The sequence below is a fragment of the Typopeltis vanoorti genome, chromosome 12 (assembly GCF_054136105.1).
Source record: "Typopeltis vanoorti isolate ZY-2024b chromosome 12, IOZ_Tvanoo_1.0, whole genome shotgun sequence".
Lineage (NCBI taxonomy): Eukaryota > Metazoa > Arthropoda > Arachnida > Uropygi > Thelyphonidae > Typopeltis > Typopeltis vanoorti.
The window spans coordinates 56,417,699-56,438,428 of NC_143560.1; the positions used below are offsets into that span (position 1 = coordinate 56,417,699).

At 33.9% G+C, this 20,730-nt stretch overlaps 1 protein-coding gene across 4 annotated transcripts in view; it reads left to right on the plus strand.

Moving 5' to 3' along the window:
• Window positions 1-19,467, plus strand: part of LOC150100806 (DNA (cytosine-5)-methyltransferase 3A-like) — a 745,691-nt gene extending 726,224 nt beyond the window's left edge. For all 4 annotated transcript variants that reach the window (XM_090401182.1, XM_090401184.1, XM_090401186.1 and 1 more), the window contains one exon: window positions 15,712-19,467. In XM_090401182.1, coding sequence (XP_090257308.1) covers window positions 15,712-15,913 — 202 coding nt within the window. In that variant the 3' untranslated portion in view covers window positions 15,914-19,467. The remainder of the gene's footprint in view (window positions 1-15,711) is intronic.
• The last annotated feature ends 1,263 nt before the right edge of the window (window positions 19,468-20,730 follow it).

The window sequence follows — 20,730 nt, forward strand, 5'->3', positions numbered from 1 at the left end:
ATTTTGTACACACTGAAGAATGTTCAACTCACATTATATGTGATCATGATGTATATGAAATCTTATTATTTAAAATTTTAAGGATATGCAATAATGTTTTTTTTTTTTTTTTTTTTTTAAATCTATAAACTAGAACCAGATAATTTCATTGATTGCTGTATATCTTCATGTTAGGCTTATTTATCTGTTTTGAGAGAGGAAAAAAAATCCAGAGTTTTTAATATATATATAAAAAATCTTGAACTTACTTTAATCTTGGAGAAAAGTTAATTAATATTAATAGGTAATTAGAAATGAAAAAAATTATATTTTATTTTTATAATTGCTACATTCTGTGTTTGGAAAAGAATGTGACATTTACAAGTTCTGTATTAGATAGCATGGAATTCTCTGTAAGTTATTGCAATTAACCCCACCTCCCTTTCTCTCTCTAGAATAGGGTTCACATTATTAGCTTTTAATATATTTATTTGATAATGGAATATGAGGAAATGCAATTTGTGGAGCCTCATAGATATAATCAAAACAATTTGGTAAGGATTTTTCTTAGAATGGGAGGCCTAAATGATGAAATGTGTTTACCACCTAAAGACATTGTACTTCCATGATAAAACAAGAGGACATTCCATAAAGCTATATGAAGAGAGTGAGCAGCAGAGTGAAGAGCAGGTTACTTGAATAGAGTAGTTGGTAGAATGTGAGTGGAATTGCATTGCTTGAGAGAGAGAGAGTGTAGTGAGTGTAGAAACAACTTGATGAGTTCTGTTTGTGTGCAAGAACTCACACATACATAAATCTTCATCAAATTTTCATTTAATGATGATAACATTAATAATAATGATAGACCCTCAGGTATTTTCTCCTCTTAACAAAATTATGCTTACCTTTGGACGTACTATCTATTTTGTTTAATTTTTTTGCAATAATCCTGCTCATGAAAAGTTGTAAGCCCATCATACATTACTGGCATGAGTTAAGGGTTAGCCCATGAACTTTTCAAGATACTTGAGGCTTTCAGTAAGCAAGCAGGTTAGTGTTCTCTCAGTGAACTGGAGAAATCATCTGCTACCTAAAGATATGTAAAAATATCCATGCCAGAGTGGGTTGCAGATTAGTGTTGCTTTGTATTCAGCCACCCAGACCAACATTAAGCAGAGTTTATGAAGAGGAAATTAAATGATAAGTAAAGAACTGAATTTCCTATCCATTCTTTGACATTAGTCTTCACATGAAGACTAATGTTACTTCACTGACTACTTTAACAATGTAGTCAGCATAAATTATAAACAATGCATAATTATAAGCTGTATATTGCACTGTATATAGTTCCTTTTTTCATTTCTTTTATGTGAATCCAATCCATGAAAGGTTGTAAATCAGTTGTACATAGTACCATGGGTGGACTAAGATAATCTGGAAATCCTATGCTAGAGACCAAACGTGTACAACTTTTTCTAGCCATTTAGGCCTTCATGCAGAGGCTTAAATGCCGAAATGTGTTTACCACCTTTATCACAAACATTTATGCTTACAGTGGGTTTTAAACTTTGGGACATTGTACTTCCATTCTCTAGCTGATAGATTGGAGAGCAGAAGCTTTGTCTCTTTGGCAAACCAGGCTAGTATTTACACCATATAGTTTTAGCATGGTGAACAATTTTCCTCATGGCATTTCATTTACTTCCTATAATCTTGAAGTAAATAAAACTTCTTGAATGAAGGAATTGATGATGTAGATGGGGTAAATAGGAATGTGATTTTCTACACAACTCCCCCCCCATCTGTGCCATTTGTAGATTTGTAGTGGAAAAGACTTAAATTTCTCACTGAGGAGAGTTTTTTGAATCATTAGAAAGGGTATTGAAATAAAGAAAAAGTTAGTTCTTAGTGAAAGAAATTGATATGGCTAATATATTTAGGAATGATAGAAGATATTTTTAACATTTGTGCAAAACAGCACAAAGAATCACTTCGTTGTTGAACACCACACTGACAAGTAGTAGTAGGAAGTTATTATCGTTCTTTATGAGATATGTCCACATCAAACTCTCAAAGAAGACAGCATCACAAGATGTGTTATTATTATTATTATTAGACACCAGGGAGTCCAAGACTCATCGATTATGTGAATGATGATGAAAGAATATGACATTATCAAGTCAGACCTTTTACTTAATAACTTAGTCTGAATGTAATTATGAAAATTTTACAAAATATAGTATATACCTAACCTGTATCTGAGAATAACCACCTTATGAAAGTTATTTCTGAAAACATTTCACATATCTTCAAGAGGTTCAACTATTTCATGTCATTTTCACATGTTTGAAAAATATCACTCATCTTGATTACATTAAAAGACAAAATTCATCCGTATCTTTCTCAGGAGGAAAGACTATTCCACATTCTTACAGCTTGAACTATTATGTTAGACTGAATACTGTGTATGTATATATATATTGTATAAATATGTGCCAAAAAATGTGGAAGATTTGTGGACTGTTTGGGTAAATGAGAAGAAGGAAGGCATTAATGCATGTGAAAATGGTCTTGATAGAGTGATTAGAAATGGGAGCAAGTGTCAGGACCGTAGTAAGAGCTTAGACAGGAGTTAGTGAAAATGAAAAGCGAAATGAAACATCTTTAAGAGGATATTAAACATCTAAATTAGAGATTGGCTGATGATAATGAGAAGGAGGAAGTTAGTTTTATGAAGAAAGTGTCAAAGGATAGTCGTATATCATTGAATGAGGACGCAATCATTAGAGGTGTGATTACTAATAAAGTGCACAAGACATGCTTTCCTTGTGGAACAATAAGCAAATAACTGATGTGTTGCAGGACTTAGTCAGGGAGAAAAAGAATGTTAATAGAGACTTGAGGAAATTGTTATATCATTTAAGAAAAACAGTGTTGTTGGAAAAGTCATAGGCATGTTGCCCAGATATGACAACAGTGAATTGAGAAGGAGAGCAGACATAATGAATAATAAGATGGCTGAGTTGTATGAGGCAAAGGTTGTTCAATTTGTAAATCTGTGAAGTGAATTTGAAGGGAAGTTGGAATGGTTTAAAGCTGATGGATTACATTTGAATGGGTTTTGTGTTGGACATTTAGAAAGCCTATTGTTTTCTGAGAAGACAGAGTCAAGAAGTTAATGTAGTAAATCATCAGAGTCTACTTGTGAAGCAGGATAGCACAAATAAACAGATTGTATGACAGGAGGAAATGGATATGAGTTTGAAGATGTGGTTGCAGCAACACAAGATGATAGAATGCATAAAGGTGGTGATGAGACAGGTAGGAATGGAAATCAGAGTCAGGATCAGGGAAACAGGAGTGGTCAGACTGAAGAGAGAGGTGTGATATAGCAGCTAGATTAGAGAATGTTGGTGCTGGTAGAATGGCCTCATACATGCAGAGATTGTTATGTTTGTACATAAATGAAAGAAGTATTCAAAGCAATAGAGCTGAGTTTGTTGCATTCATTAATGCAATATGCCCAAAGATAATTGGAATAAGTGAAGCTTGGTGGTCTAAGGAGGATGTGATGTCAGGAATAGAAATAGAAGGACATATAATTTTCTGGAAGGAGAAAAATGTGAAAAGAGGAGGGAGGAGTGCTGTTAATGATCACAGAGGAATTATGTCTGCAAAGTGTGGAAGTTGATAGTGCATGCACAGATTTTTGAATCTGTGTGGGATGAAGTTGAAATAAACAGGTTAGTATATTTGATAGGATGCTGTTATAGGCCAGGGAATGCAGAGAATACCAATTGTAAAATGTTTAGGCAAATTAGTTGGGCATATAAAAAGAATGTGATCCTGATGGGAGACCTTAATTACAGGAATACAGAATGGAAGGAGGAGATAGTGTATGGGAACAAGGAGAGTGAGTTTGTGGAATTTCTGAGAGATAAGTATCTTAAGAAGCATGTGATTGAAGCAGCTAGAGGCTTTAATGTTTTGGATTGGGAGATAACTTTACAAGATGTAGTTGTTAATGGGGTGTTGACACTGCCGCAGGTTGGTGAGAGTGATCATGAGGTACTTGTTTGGAAAACAATGAAACAAAAAAAGGTTACTGCCAAAAATGGATACATGTGGAACTATAAAGCAGGTGATTATAGGAAGCTGTGTAGTGAGTTAGCTTCAGTATGTTGGGTAGATGAGCTAAGCAGAAAAGATGTTGACAATGCATGGAAACTTACGTAGTATCTGACAAAAGCAATGTATAACTGCATACCAAGGGTTAAGCGAGTAAATAGAGTAGGAGTAAAATGGATGAACAGTGAAATCAAGCAAACTATGCTGGAAAAGAAAATGTTATGCAGGGGATACAACAGAGTTGGTGGTGATCGGATCTATGCAGAGTATAAAGTGCAGACTAGAAATGTGACGAGCTTGGTAAAGAAAAAAAAGGTGCAGTATGAGAGGAGGTTGGCTGGTCAGACCAAGGTTAACTCTAGAGAATTTTTCTGCTATATGGTAAGCAAGAGAAAGAATACGTATGGGCAGATTAACACTGGTGGATAGTCATGGTAGCAGAATAACAGCTGCAAAGGATATAGTGGAATTATTGAACAAGCTCTTTATCAGCATATATCATACTAGTGTAAATGATGCTGTGCAATATATAGAAGAGAGACAAATATTAGAAGAATTGGAAATGGAAGAATCAGAGCTGTATCAGATGTTGGTTGAGTTAGATGCTAATAAGGCTGTAGGAATGGATGACATTGTAAAATTCGATGTAGCTTAGCAATACCAAAGCGCTTTACATCGATTTTTACATAGGTCAAGTCTCATGAGAACTGTAAATAACCTTGTTTGTTTCCATGTATATTTTGCTAAATATTAATGTAGTTAACCCTATGGGAAGTGACTGTATTTACTGTTTTAACGTCAAAAACAAAGGCAATGCTTTGCCATCGAGCTATGTGTAAGAGCACAAAAAAGTTGTTTACGAGTTTTGTGTGTGAGAAAGTTGCTTACAAGCTCTGCACATAACACCTTTAACCACGCTACCGGCCAGGACGTATATATACATCCACATTACCATGGATGCGAAGTGCATATTAAAATTGTAATACCATTGATATTGCATTGAAATTTATGATGGATACAAAGCTTTTGAGATGGGTATTTGATCTTTAATGGCCGGTAAGGTGGTTAAAGTTAGTATCTAAGAGTGTCGCTAGGTTTAGACAAGTTTCTGCTGACCAGCAAAATACAATCAAAAGAATGCACGAAGGAGAACAAAGAGTGGGTCGAACTTAAAAGAAGATGAAAGAGTCATCCGATTTTCTTCAGGGTTTTCAACCCTTCGTGCAAGGTCTCAGAGAAGGTGTAATAAAAAGGGGCAGAGCTGAGCATAGAGTGCTTCCAGTCGCCGAGAAGAGAGAGGGAACCCATTTGGCATTCAAAAGAGAGAGTTGGAGACAGCAGTTTGAGCTATTGGAGACAAAAGTTAGAAGAGCCGGGCATTACGCCGAGCCCAAGCCAAGGGAGAAAGGCCGATGTAAAATACCCGAAGCAGCTTCGCTCGGAAGTTTTTCTTTTCGCCGTAGGAAAACAACCTTTTGCCGGAGCTGTACGAGTACTGCAGGTCGCAGTCCACAGTCAGCTGTTTTTCCGATGAGATACTGCTGATGCCAGTCTTTCCTGAAGGGAACCTGAGATCTGAGATGACAGAATTGCCATAGAACTTTTTGTGCAAGACTTTTGATTGAATGTGTGATACAGAGCCTTTGTAAGTTCCATAATTTTGTACAATTCCTCTTATAATATGTTATAGATGGACTATTAAGAATTAGTTTAATAGTAATAAGAAGTGTCCATAAGAGAGTCAATCGGCATGTTAGAAGTTGATATCAATTTTGTAAGAATAACTTAACAGAGAGTTAAATGACCTCTTTGCGAGTAAACTAGAAGTCTAGTAAGTTGAATTTGTAAGCAGAGAGTAAAATAAGTTTTTGAGTTAGAGATTATTTAGTGTTGAAGTAAAAGGGTTCTAATTTATGCTAAAGATTTTTTTAGATGGATAGTGAAAGCAATCTTCCTATTGTTTAATTCATGTATATTTCATATTTATGTAAATAAATGTATTTTAATTATTTGTTAAAAGAGTGCTGCCTGATCCTTTATTTTACAATGCAATGTTTCTAAAAATAATCGTATTTGTGAGCGGGAAACAACTAAGGCATTAAAAGTGCAGTTTAGTTACTTAAGAACCACGACTGTTTATGTAAAGGAATTTACGCTAGTAAGAGAGAGAGAGAGAGAGATCTATCGGACGTTTTACTGCATCTTATGCTGAATGTTGATATATTGGATGGCGCAGTCTTACAAATAAATTTTCGTGTTCATAGGCATATGACTAGTAAATACGGAAGGTGGATAAACATAGTATGCAGTAAAGTAAGTGAGAAAGGTTACAAGAGGAAAAGCATGCGCTGCTAATTAGTAAAATAAGAATAAAAGAAGATATTACAAAAATGCAAAAGACAGCATTTTTTTACAATATATCATCACATATTCTTGAGGAATGTGCAACACAGTTGGCCCTTGATCTGGTTATTTAGTGAAAGTCTTGCAGTGGGTAGGATTACTATGGACTGGAAAGAAAGAAATAGTATCACTCCACAAGCATGGTTCTAGGACAGAAGTCTCCAACTATAGACAAGTCTGTATAACTGCAGTGTAGTCAAGGTGTGTTGGAGAGATTAGTAAGGAATAGAATACAGGATTGGGTTGTGATGCACATGACATTCTTTATGATGATCAGCATGGATTTGTAAAGGGTAGGGCCTGTTTTAGCAATTTACATGCATTTTATGATACAGTAACAAGTGTGTTAGATAAGGTTGAATCATGTACAGTGATGTTCTTGGACTTTGCAAAAGTGCTTGATAAATTACCACATGATAAGTTGGTGTACAAGTTGCAGAGGATGGGAATAGATAGTACAGGTATCCCTTGCTTAACGAGGCTAAATTAATTGCAACAGTCCCTTTATATATGCGCCAAGAGTTTTGATTAACGTGCCTTTAAATTTACCACGCAAAAACATGCAAGCCTCGTGGCGTGAGCATGATGACGTCATTCCTCCCACACAGCCATGCTCCCAGAGCCTGAGTAACAGCCAGTTACTTCACTGCCAGCATTAAGAGTGGGTGTATTACAAGCTCCAGTTGTTCTGCTGCATGTATTTAGAAATTACGTTCTTGGTAAATTTTACAGCCCATTAATCATGTTGAAGATAAGAGCATTGAAGTCACTGCTTGTCTATTGAACTCAGAACCCAAGGGCTTTAAAAGAATGTAACTCTTTACCTGTAATTTGGCAGGTGAATCAGAAGGACCCAAATTCTATTTGAAGATTGGTTTAAATCTTATTTTTGCCTGACAGTTGAAGCTTATTGCAAGAGAAATAACTTAGCTTTCAAAGCTCTTTTTTCTTCTGCAAACCGTGTCTTTTCTCACAAATTTTTTCATCTAGTCTGGTTAAAAGATCGGAATAATATTCCTCGGTTATTGTTTTACCCTTTTCAAGATAACTAATAAACAAAATGCCTTTAGCATCCCAAAACACCGATGCCATGACCTTTCCTGCTGATGGAACCAACTTCTTTGGCGCTGAACAACCAGCTTCTGTCCACTGTTTTGACTGGTGTTTGGATTCTGGTATGTAATGGTGAATCCAAGTCTCATCCATAGTAATAAATCGATTCACAAAAACAGTTTTATTCTTGTTAAAACGCTCCAAGCACTGTTCAGAGATTTTCATGTGAGTGTGTTGTTTTTGATCTTCTGTGAGCAAGCATGCCACCCATCTTGTACAAAGCTTTTTCATATGCAATTCTCATGCAAAATATATCCTACACGTTCTTTTGAAATGCCTATAGTCTCAGCAATTTCACACACTTTGACTTGCCGGTCACCCAATAGCATATCGTGCACTTCATCAATGATTTCTGGTGGTGTTACACTTTTTTGACATCCTTCACGATCATCTTCAAGGCTGGTAAGGCGACGTTTAAACATGGCAGCCCATTTCTTAATTGTTGAAAACAAAGGAGACAAGTACCCCTAAACTTTTATGAACTTTGAATGAATTTCTTTTGCCGTTAAACCTTCTTTTACAAAGAATTTTATAACTGCACAATACTCAATTTTATCCATTTCAAAGGATACAGACAACACTTTTGCTTCAGACAGCTGTATAAAATAATCTACTTGATAGAATGACTTACAATTTCACATGGATGCTTATGACAGATGTACCAACTTAGAAAAAAAAATCTTGCCGATAGTTTTGCCATCTATGGTCAAGTCCGAAAACCTTTTGGACGATCCTCGTATGTATGTATGTATGTATATATATATATATATATATATAAAACCAAAATCTTGTAGAAATTTATCCCAACGTATCCACCGCCCAAAGGATATTGTTAACAATTCCTGTTAGCATAGAAAGTGCAGAAAGAAGTTTTTCCAAGCTTAAGCTGATTAAAAATTATTTGCAAACAGCAAACCCCAAAAAAGATTTGTTGTTCTAGCAAGTAGATCGATAGAGACGAACATAGGTTATAATTGGAATTTAGAAGAGCTTATAAACAGTTTTATTGTGTGATATCCCTGTAGAGCAAACATTTAATTAATATTATTATGTAATTGTTTTGCATTAATGTTTCTCTTGTAATAAAAACAAAATAGCAATTGGAGATTTTCTTATATTTTTGTCTTATAATCCATCAGGGGTGATATTTAAATTGTTTGCCTCAGGACACGATCTAATCAGGCGATGGCCCTGCCAATAATGATTGCAGAATTAAATCCAACTAGAGTAGAAATTTCCAATTGAGGTAGTAGTAGTATGAGTGATACTGGAAATGGGTTTGAGGCTCTCTGGTTTGAGATTGAAGTTAACAGTACAGAATGCCCATTTGGATGATGCTATAGACCAGGATCATTCGAAAAGGACTCTGAACTACATAGACAGGTGAACCTTATGGATACAACGAAGTCTATCAATATGAATGACTCAACTATGTGAATATAGCCTGGAGGGAGGAGAAGGTATTCAGGATGAGGGAAAAGGGAATCTATAGAATTACTCTGGTATAACTATCTTAATCAGTAAGTATGTAATGGAAAGGACTTATGGTACAAGAACACGAGATCTAGTAATACCATCTGAAAATCTCTCTGCCAGCCTAGTTGGCTGAGTAGTTAGCGAATCCGCTCTCCAACCAAAAGGCAAGAGAATATTGCAAGCAGAATATTATATTAATGGAAACTTGCTGCAAGTAGTTAATGAATCTAGAGACTTGGGGCAAAGAATCAACCGCCTAACTATCCATATGAATGAAGTATATCAAGTAATTTATGCTTTGTATCCATGTTTCAGATGTAATTTCAGTTTCAATGGACACTTTGCATCCATGTTTTTTATTAATTTGTAAACATATTTGATAAGACCACATCTGGATTACTCTGTGTAGATATAGTCATCTGGATTCAAAGGAAATGGGTAAACATTGGAAAAGATTCAACAACAAGTAACCAAGATAATAACTTGCCTATGGAATTGTGTATATGAGGAGAGATTGAAGGAATGTGGTTTTCAAAATTTGAACAATAAACAGAAGAGAGGAGGTATGACAAAAACATGCAAGTCATTATTATTATGTGACTTATAAACAGACTTATAGACTTATGTGACTTATTAAGGCTCATTGTGAGAGGACATGCTACACCACATGAACTACCATCTACTGTCCAATAATAGGATTTTTGTCTGTTAATTGTGTGTATTCTCAGGCTGATTTATCTGTAATATGGGATTAAAAAACTGAGTTTCTGGAGAGCAAAAACTCTAGCTACCTCCATATGAGATCAACTAACTCACCTTCATTTGCAAAAAAAAAATGTCCATGTGAAGATCCTCTCCTCGTGACAAGAATTGATCTCCGATATTTTCCAAAAGGCACATTGTCCCCACTTTTTTCCAGCTGTCATAGAGGCACTTGTAAGTTGCTAAGACAATCATACAATATAAATGCAAGTGAAATTTTGCAGTTTATGGCATATAGGTAGAATTCAGCATTATAGAGAAGCTAACTAAGGGTATGGTTAGGAAATATGTGAGGCTCAGATTCATCTTATGATGTGATGAGTATGTGGAATGAGAGCATGGAACCATTACATATTGGATGTATCTTCTGTTAATATATGCAAACAGAGAGAGATATGATGGATACTTAGGCAGTAGTACCTACATTATTATCACAGTACCTACTCCCTGTAGGTACTGTGATAATAAGAACAGCATCTTCACAAAGTCCTTTTTAGTCACCTCTGCATAAATACTTATCATATCTTGCTTTGAATATATTAACAGAAGATGCACTCACATCTAAATGTATCCATTTCTCACACACCATGGGATGAACCTAGATCCCACATGCTTCCTAACCACCCTTAGTCAGCTTTCAAGGTTGACCCTGAATGAAGCAAAATGTAAGTATTATTTATTTAAACACGAAAAGCATCTAGAATAGTGCCAGAAAATTCAAATGAAGAACAGAACATGACAAGAAACAAATATATGCTGAAAATTTGAAATAAATCAAAGATGCAATGTTTTTGAAGACTGTGATGAAACTTTACTCTTTCAATACAGCCTGAAACCAGTGATAATGACAACCAGTGCAATCAAAATAACTTCACTCTCTAAGAGCAGAGAATCACAAATATCAATAATGAAAGGTGAAAAGTATTAGTAATTTTCTTTGATCTTGATGACAGAAAAAAAAAATTAAAAAGAAACCATAAAATCAACTGCTATCAGTTGGTGTCTTGTTAAAGAAGTGATTCCACTCTTTGGCCTTACTCATTAGATCTTACCCAGCAAGACTTTCTCTTTTCCAAGTTGAAAAGTTCATGGAAAGGTATCCATTTTTCGATCAATTTAGGATATCCAAATAATAATAATAATAATACTTCTTTTATGGAAGTCTTCGGTGTATAGGTTACAGCCAAGGAGTGTATTTGGATGGTAGGATGGTGGTGCATAATTTCATAAGATTTCCACATAACTTTATAGGTTGCATGCTACTTGGATTTGTAGAAGATATCATGTATCCAGCTAGAGTTTGAGATGGTTTTCATTGGGCTGGGTTTTTCATATTACTCCAATACAGTGAATGTTGGTAAAAGCAAAAGAATCTATTGATGGCTGTTTCAGAACATCTGAAAACTGCAATCCCTGGGTTTATGGAATATAGAAGTAGATGAAATGAAAGAGGAGGAGGGACTATTGGTTTGGTAGATTTATAATTAAATTCTGAATGATCTTTATGTTGCTTTATACAGCCAAATCTCACTATAATATATTCATAGCAATCACAGAAATAATTTGTCATAGTGGATAGTTTGCTATAATTTTTCAACATAATATTATTTTTATGTTGAAAATTGCTTTAACACTAGGGAACTTGGGGATTTCTCAGTAGTTTGTTATAATAGTGTTTGCTTTAGTGGGAGTTGACTGTACTATATATATATATATATTCTATATATATAAAAAGATAAGCCAAAATTTGAAACATTTTTATGTCATGTTTTTTGTCTTACCGGCTTACCACCCTGGAACTTGGGGGGGGGGGTTGGGCACAGTAGGTGCCAGGGGTGGGTATCCCCCTAGTGTGTGTGTGTGTGTGTGTGTGTGTGTATATACACACACACACACACATATATAAAAAGAGTGTGTATGTATATATATATATATATATATATATATATACTCCTTACCAAAATAGAAAAGCTACTTCATTCCTCCGTTCACAAGATGCAAAACTTCTGTGTATTGAATCCATCTTTATTATCAATAATGCAAAACCACCTGCAGATAACATTACTTCGACAGAACGCAAAGCAATTAAGAGTTTAAAAAATAACAGAGATATAATTATTCTTCCTGCAGACAAAGGCAATGCAACAGTTATCCTCAACTCTGAAAATTACCAAAATAAGATGCTTGAATTACTACAAAGTGATACCTACTCAATACTTGAGAGAGATCCAACTCGAAAACTTCAAAATTGTACCAACAACTTACAAAATAAAGATTTATTGTTACATAGACCATATATTTACAACGTTCTTGAGCTCTTACAAATTGCCATTTATTAAATATATGGTCTATGTAACAATAAATCTTTATTTTGTAATACTTTATGACCAAAACGTGTACAATTTAAAAAGTACCAACAACTTATTAAAAACTACCATTGAACTGTCTCGAAATGTTCACCTGTCTCTACGCTCTCTCCATCCTCTTATTCCGTGCATATATGGAGTTCCAAAAATCCATAAAGAAAACATCACACTATGTCTCATTGTGGAAGGTATTGATTCTCAGACGTACAAACTTTCTAAACATCTTGCAAAATACCTCAAATGTTTTTCACGCAAGTCTTCATCCTTTATCAATAACACAGCGGACTTTGTTTCATACATTAAAGATGTGACGGTTAATGAAGGTGAAATCATGGCTTGTTCACTAATATCCCAACAGACAAAGTCATAACATTACTCAAAGACAAGTTATCCAAAAAAATGTTGGCCTTACTTATCCGTTGCATCAAGTCTGGTTACTTTAGATTCCAAGATACTATATACAAGCAAAATCATGGTCTGGCGATAGGTAATCCTTTATCCCCTGTTCTTGCAAATATTTACTTGGAGGATTTTTGAAGCCAAGGCTATCTCTTACTTTGCTTTAACACCTAAAGTTTGGAAACGTTATGTGGATGACATTTTCCTCATTTGGAGCCATGGACATGATTCACTAATGGATTTCCTGGAACATCTCAATAGTCGATATCCAAGTATAAAGCTCACAGCAGAGCTTGAAACTGACGGTTCCCTACCTTTTCTAGATATAAAACTGACCCGCTCTTCTGGTAAATTTAAAATTTTAATGTATAGAAAGCCTACACATACCAACAGATATCTTCATAGTCAGTCCCATCACTTCCCTCCCCAAAAACTTGGAATAATTTCTACCTTGGGACATAGAGCTCGCTCTCTTCTTGATGACCCAAATGAACTTCAAAAAGAAATCAACTATCTCAAAACTACTTTCATACTTAATGGATATTCTGAAAGAATTATTGAAAAATTCCTTCTTAATCCTCCTAGTCATTACACAGAAGAAATAAATACATTTAAAGGCAATATACTATTCCTTATATAAGTTCAGTTTCACAAAAATTAGCGCCAAGGTTCTGAGAAAATACAATATCAGAACTTTGTTCACTCCACTTTCAACTAAGGAAGAAGTGGTGGAATTTTTCGATGCATTAGAGAAAGCAGCTGATATAAAAAAATCTTCTCCTTAATAAGCCACCCAAAACCTTGTCATCATCATCATCTTAAATATTCTGGTGTGTACAAAATAAGGTGTGATTGTGATATTCCTTATTTTGGCCAGATGGACAAATCTATTGAATTACGTTATGGAGGAACACATGAGGGACATTGCTTACAAGAGGCAGCAAGCCACTGCCTTATCAAGCCATATCGTTTTCTCGGCTGATCCTAATGATGAAAACCCAAGTCATACAGTCCGCTGGGACAGATCTACTAACATCTTTCATTGCCATGATGAATTGGAGAGAAAAATCGTAGAATCTAGGGAAATCATCCTCAACCCTGAACATCTAAATAATAACTTGAGCTACAACCTCCCAGATAGTCATTCAGCTGTAATCATGTACTGGCATTCATGTGATGTTGCAAGCATGCACTCTCCCAACAATGCAACAAACGAAAGAACAGCTTTAAATACAACTACAACGTTTTCATGCTAATTGTGTATAGAGATTCTCTATGTTGTTCATAGTTTTTTAACCTTCAGTGTTTAGTGTTTTTTCATTTCTTTTATAATGTCACCTGATGAAGGCTGTTGTAAGCCAAAACTAGTCGTGTTTTACTATTAAACCCCCTTTTTTTTACCTAACTCTCACTTTAAGTCATTCAACTCTATTTTACAATATATATCAAAATATCAAAATCGCATTAATCAAATCTAATAATCAATAGTAAAAATTACAATTTGTCCATGATTGATTACTGTATTAATAATTCGTTTTATATGGTACTCTTTTAGGAAAGATAAAAAATGAATGCAAAGTAAATGTTTAATAAATAGGTGTATTACATTATTTAATGCAATTTTTTTATCAAAAGAAGTTATCAAGAATCGTTTGAACAGTTTTAGTTTTTTTCTTATCGGCATAAATTCTACGATAACAAGCAAAATGACTCTCCAGACCTCGGCACACAAGCAATAAAACATAAAGAAAAAGCACTGCAAATATAATACATGATGGCACAAATTAAGTGGATATTGAATCCAACATTTTTTCATAGCCGAATATGGAAACTACAAGAGTTTCATGCCGAATATATAGAAACTAAAAGTTTTGGCAGATGCAAGCATAAGCAACATTATGGGCAACTCGTAGTAAAGGTGGAGTAAGCTCCAGATCACTTTCCTTAGTATTCTCCATAATGTAAAGCACATCTCCTAGAGGACATGTATGATAAATAAGAGTTTGGCTCTCTATTTCAGTAATATATGATGGTTTCAGTTACAATCTAGAAATTATTGAAGAAAGAATAAAAAAAAAAAAAACTAAACCATACTATACTGACATCGGAGGTTGTGGTATATCTCTCAGATACAATTTACTGTCAGATATCACAAACCTTTACATAACATGTTTTAAACCAAACTGACAGCAAAAAACAGTGTGGAATATGCACAGCTACTCATGACCTCCAAGCTATACACCGAATTGTGTAATATTTATACAAGAGGTCCTCAAGTTACGTCGGAGATCCGTTCCTATGGACTGACGTAATACGATTTTCGATGCAAGTCGAATCCTTCAATATGGCTCCCGTTTGGGAGCCATATTGAAGGATAAAAAGTCACAAAAAAACACAAACACAAAAGTGAGAGAGCAGATGTAAACAAAGCACGCAGTACCCAAAGAGTGTATACTGGGACCCAAGCGACACCACCTCTCCAAAACAAACGCCGTATTCTTCCGCTGCGCTCACAAACAATTTCGCCCGCAACGTTTGAATTTTACGTTGTGCTGCTTCAAGTCAAAATTTTTTTTTTTTTTTAAATTATTTATGGGATTACTGCCGTAAAGTCGAAATGACATAGGTCGAGGACCCCCTGTATTAAGCATTTTGCATGTATCTGTCAGATCAGCTGCGAGCTCCCCAGGGTTAAAGGTGCGTATATCAAGGGATTGCCGTAATTAATTTCAGTGCGTTAATCAAATCCCGCGTTAAGAAAGTTGAGGAATGATGGATTGCAGAAAAAAAAGTGTTCCACATAAAGTAATGTAATAGCTAATAGAGCATTATCCAATTCAGCATGATAGAGCAATGTTTCTCACTCTTTAACTGCTTACCATGTTGAATTTATATAAAGGCTGAGAAACACTGCTTTACCAAGACAAATTTATTACTGCCTTGAACTATAGATTTCAGGTTCATTAAGTCCTCATCTTAGCATGATATTGTTATGTGCATGAACTGCATAATAGTAATTATATACTAAATATTAATTAATTCAGTTAGTTAAACATTATCTCTTTTATTTACCTTTAATTTTCAGGGTATTTGGCTTTCCTCGCCACTATACTGATGTTGGTAATATTCCTCTGGGAAGGAGACAACAGCTGTTAGGCAAAGCATGGAGTGTTCCTGTGATTAAACATTTATTTATACCTTTGAGAAATTTCTTCAAAACAATATCACTAACTGATGTTCCAACTTCTGCAGCAACCAGTCCAGCATGTAGCAGTTCAGAATCATGAGTGTGAGAACATCCTAGCAGATCTAATTATTCAGTCTTCTTCCCTGCGACTGTAACATGAAAAATCTCTCAGAAGCTGATCATTAGGTGCAATTTGCATGTCATATTCACCACCCCTAACTTTTTCTCACTGCCAGGACATTTATATGCCATTGATGCCATCATTTCCTCTAGTCAGCATCATATATTGCTGACAACTATTTTGAAACTGCTGCAACATTTTAGAAGATATTATTTATAGTCATGAATTCACTGAGTTCTTGGGCAGCTGTCAGCAATCTCTACTGCCAGGTAAAGTGCCATACTATCCAGCATCTCAACAACAAATTATGACCAGTCTGCCAGCGGAGCCAGAGGACTGTCAAATATTTAATTTTGATATATTCTGTTCTTGTTTTACATATGTCTTGTTTTACATAAATCTAATCTCAGTACATGTAAGATCATTTATCTGTTACAGTCAGGGAGAACTGAATTTGTTTAATTTTTAACTTTTTTTTTTTATTTTTTTATTTCATATTTCTCATAATTTATCACTGGAACTTTAGTGGCTTTGTTCATTGTTGTTAAGTGTCATGTAATTCCTTTCTTACTCATCCAATCTTTCTCTCTATTTCTGTCTCTTTTTTCTGTTGTGAAAATATTTGCACAAACTATATTTATGGCTACCCCTCTTTGAAAAAGGTTGTTTTACACTGCCATTTAAATCATTTTAATAAACCCAAGAAGAGGGGTTTGCACTTGTTGTAGAAAACTGCATTTCTAGTTTTAAAAAAATGCAGATTTGGGTGACACATTCGTTTTTATTCTAATTCATCATGTGTGCATTATTTCAGTTTAGATAGCTTTCATTACTTCATAACTATCTTCCTTTAAATACCCTCTTCATTCACAATTAACATATATTTGTAAATTTTTTTTCTGATTGTGCAATTTTTAAATTTATTATTTTAGATTATCATATAAATGGTATTTCAGTAATCACATTACATCCATTAGGTAATCTTATTTAATGATCAATAAATTGTGTACTTTTTTAATCATGGTCATTACATAAAATAGTGATTATCATGTATTAGGAGGAGATAGTCTAATATGCAGCGTGACAGCAAGTCTTAAATTTTTGTATAAAAAAATCTCATTTATTTTAAATGGGTCAGGTACCTTTCACATCCACAAATATTTCTTTTATCTTTTGTAAGTTACTTTTTTATGTTTTCATTTTGCATCTGCATTTCAGAACTCTTAACTGCATTTTTTTAAGATGAACTTATTTATTCCATTTATTTTATTATATACATATAATTAGGGTAGTGTAGTCTGAAATGTCCATCAAAATATGTGGTGTTAATGACTCTTATGTAACTATTTATGAAACAATAATTATTGTTGTCTTGTTTACCTACTCACCATTGTGTTCATTATTAGAGGAAGAAGTGAAATGCTGAATAGCAAGAATAACTTTACTAGTTGCATGTTCAACTTGTAATATATGCAGACATTGTTTTGTTAACGTAAACATATTTTAAATGTTTAGATAATTATGTCTTGTCCTTAACCTTTCATTAAGCTGTGATTTATCTGTAGCTTTCAATAATTTCAATTGTGCACACTGTTAGTAGTACAAAAATCATGGATACTAAGGCAGTTATACAAACTTCTGTCTCATTTTTTCCCACAAATTGCAGTTTGTTTGTTTTTTAATACAAAAAGATTGACTGATATTTAGTATAAATAACTTCAAACAGAAGAATTTATGATGATATAAAAATGCATCTTGGTTATGTCTTACAGTAAAATATTAATACTGGTTAATGATTAATGCTATGTAAGTAAAAAAAACAAAGCTACTTTTAAAATATTTTTAAAACTGAATTTTTTACCTTAATATTATTTTATTTTTATTATTTTTTTAATCTGTGTATTGTGTTCTGTGCTTACCACAAAGGTAATTGTATTAAATAGAAATTGACTTTATGACTGGAATATTAATCAGATTTTCTACCACTATGCTGAAAACTTCTGAGTATAAATTCAGATGAGTTCTAAATGCAAAATTCTTGTTAAACCTGCCTCATTAGTTTGTGCAGGATATTACTCTTTAATTAGTGAAGTATTTTTAATGATCTATTTCTATAGCTTGTGCTTGTTATGTAGGAATGAAAACAAAAGGAGAAGAAACTGTTGTTTGTTCATTGTGTTGTTGTTGTTGTTGTTGTTGTTGCTGCTGTTGTTGTTACTGTTTGATTGTCCTTGTAATGTTTTCATCATCCACCCAATACATAAAGTGATGGTGAAGCACAGCAGCCGAGTTGAACTTTAAGGAATATAAGTACTGTGCTGCTGACTTTTTGTGATGCAATCAGATACTTCAAGCTTAAGAATCATCAGGTAGGATATACAGGTCTGATGATGCCATGGACACATTATAGTCTGCATAAATGTGTGTGTAGATACAGAACCTGTTCACTAATAAGTAGAGTTTGCAGCACTTAAATATATTTAGGGGCATTGGGGTACTATTTAAATGCATTTCACACATATTTAAACATGAAACTATGGCAGCATCTCTAATTTATTAGAAGCACCCTTTTAGATACTGAATTAAACTGTGAATTGAAACAATCGGTAGTTATGGTCTGGATTCCAGTCCCCTCTTCCCAGTTTCTTTCATATCAATGTAATTAAATTTTCTAAGAAAATATCCTAAATGTACGAAATTTATATTGCATTGGTCAGTTTCATTGAATTTAGTTGAATAAAATCGCTCATATTTTCTGGTGCAATATTTTGGATGTTGGTGAAATACATCTGGAAACTTTTTTTAACCTAAATTTCTTTTAGACAATAAATTTTTCAAGTACAGGAGTATTACTTGTTTTAAATGATGTATCTTTGATGTTTAATTTTCTAAAGATAATTATAATTTCAGTCTCCTCAATTAGAAATAATCACCATCCAGCAGTCTAATTTTTTGCTCATAGTGTACAAAGTATTTAGTAAAAAAAAAAAAAGATTTTTAAAAAGTTAAAGCAGAATGCCTGATTTATGCAAAAAAAAGGACATCATAATTCTAAACAGAAAATAACAGTAATTAAATTGTTATGATAAATCATTTGATTAAATAAGTTATTTTCTGAATAATATTTTTGGGTAGTGATGTATATAGTTTTGAAAATGCCGTTCTAATAGATTAAGAGAATGCAGTGCAATATAATACATAGTTTGACAAATTCAAAGACTGATCTTCCATTGTAATAATAATCATCCGTTCTTTTGCCAAGGCAGTATTGTATAATAAAAAAAAAAATCATAATAAATATTTCAATAGCAGATATAAATCTGCAGAACAGTTATTTTCATTTCACACTACAAAATTCGAATAGTTTCATAAACAATATAGGACATCCTGCACATTTTATGTTTATTGCAGTTTTCATTAAAAGTTTTATAAAATTGTAATGTATTTGCATACATTTAAATTTGTTACCTGGAAAATGTTTTCGATTTCCCACTAGCATGAAATTCTTTGTTTTCTAGTATCTCATTTAGAGATTGTATTTTGGTTAGAAAGCTACTTTAATTAAAGGTCTTCATGAAAAATACATTAGTATATTTAATGTGTTTTGTTTAGTTTCATAAACAATTATATTTAAAGAGATCTGTGTGATATGTTTTATCTTATCCTTGTTTTTTGATGTGATGTTTTGTAATTTAAACCTGAATTCCCACTGTTCTTAAATGATATTCATCTTCACACAAATGTTAGGAATAGCTGATTATCGTGAAAAGCAATTAATCTTTTTGCTTTCTCTGAGGAGAACTTCTGACTCATTTCAGTAATTAAAGCACTTGGTATCTCATTTTACTTATTTTATGAAAGTTTAGATCATTACTTTAAGTTAAAAATAAATAAATATTTTGGTCTTACTGGGTTCACTGAGCATTTTATATCTTGAGTTATGAAAAAATCAGTCAGATTGCCTGTGATTTCAGACACAAACCTTTTTATGTAATCTTTCAGCTAGGACTCAAAATATTAATTTCAAGAAATTGAAGTCTAAATTTGATTGCATTTCCATAGCTATTTTAATGATTCATGTTGAAGTTTCTGGAATAAAAATTATGTGGAACTGGAATGAAACTAATTTACTCAGTTAATTATTTTCATGCCAATGTTTTGCCATCTCGAGCTATCATTATCCAGGGCACTTACACAGAGAGAGAGAGAAGACAGGGAATAAAATGACCCTGAGAACAAGGACAGTCACGTGTATGGAGGGTGATGGTGGTACTCCCTACAGTGATCTGTGATTACTGCTGACAGGAGGAGAGAGCAATGTGCTAAAATTTGTGTAGGATACACTATCAACTCTATTGCGGTTCACTGGGTTCTGGAACAGGGCTGTCCAAAGCACTGGATGTGACTTGTGGTGCGATTTTGTGCGGCCCACCTGTGGGTTTTGATTTTCACGAGCGAAAAAATAAAATAAAATAACAATTTGAATCGAATGCGTATTATATATTTTAATTCTATCATTAATCAATAATCTTGATGTTGATGATTTTATTTGGTGTTTTTACATCACTATATACCCACACGTTTTTCAAATATTAGATGTGTCAAAGAAGCGTTCTTACACTGTTTTGTTCTAATGCGCATGCTCCAGGCGCTCATGAGGAACGTGAGTGCATGCTTAGTGTTGTTCATTTGTTCAGCTGTCGAGGTTGTGTTGCTGCTGCTCACCAAATTACTAGATGCGCATTGTGATGTGGCCCTCGGATAAATAATTTTTTTAATGCTGCCCTCGGATTACC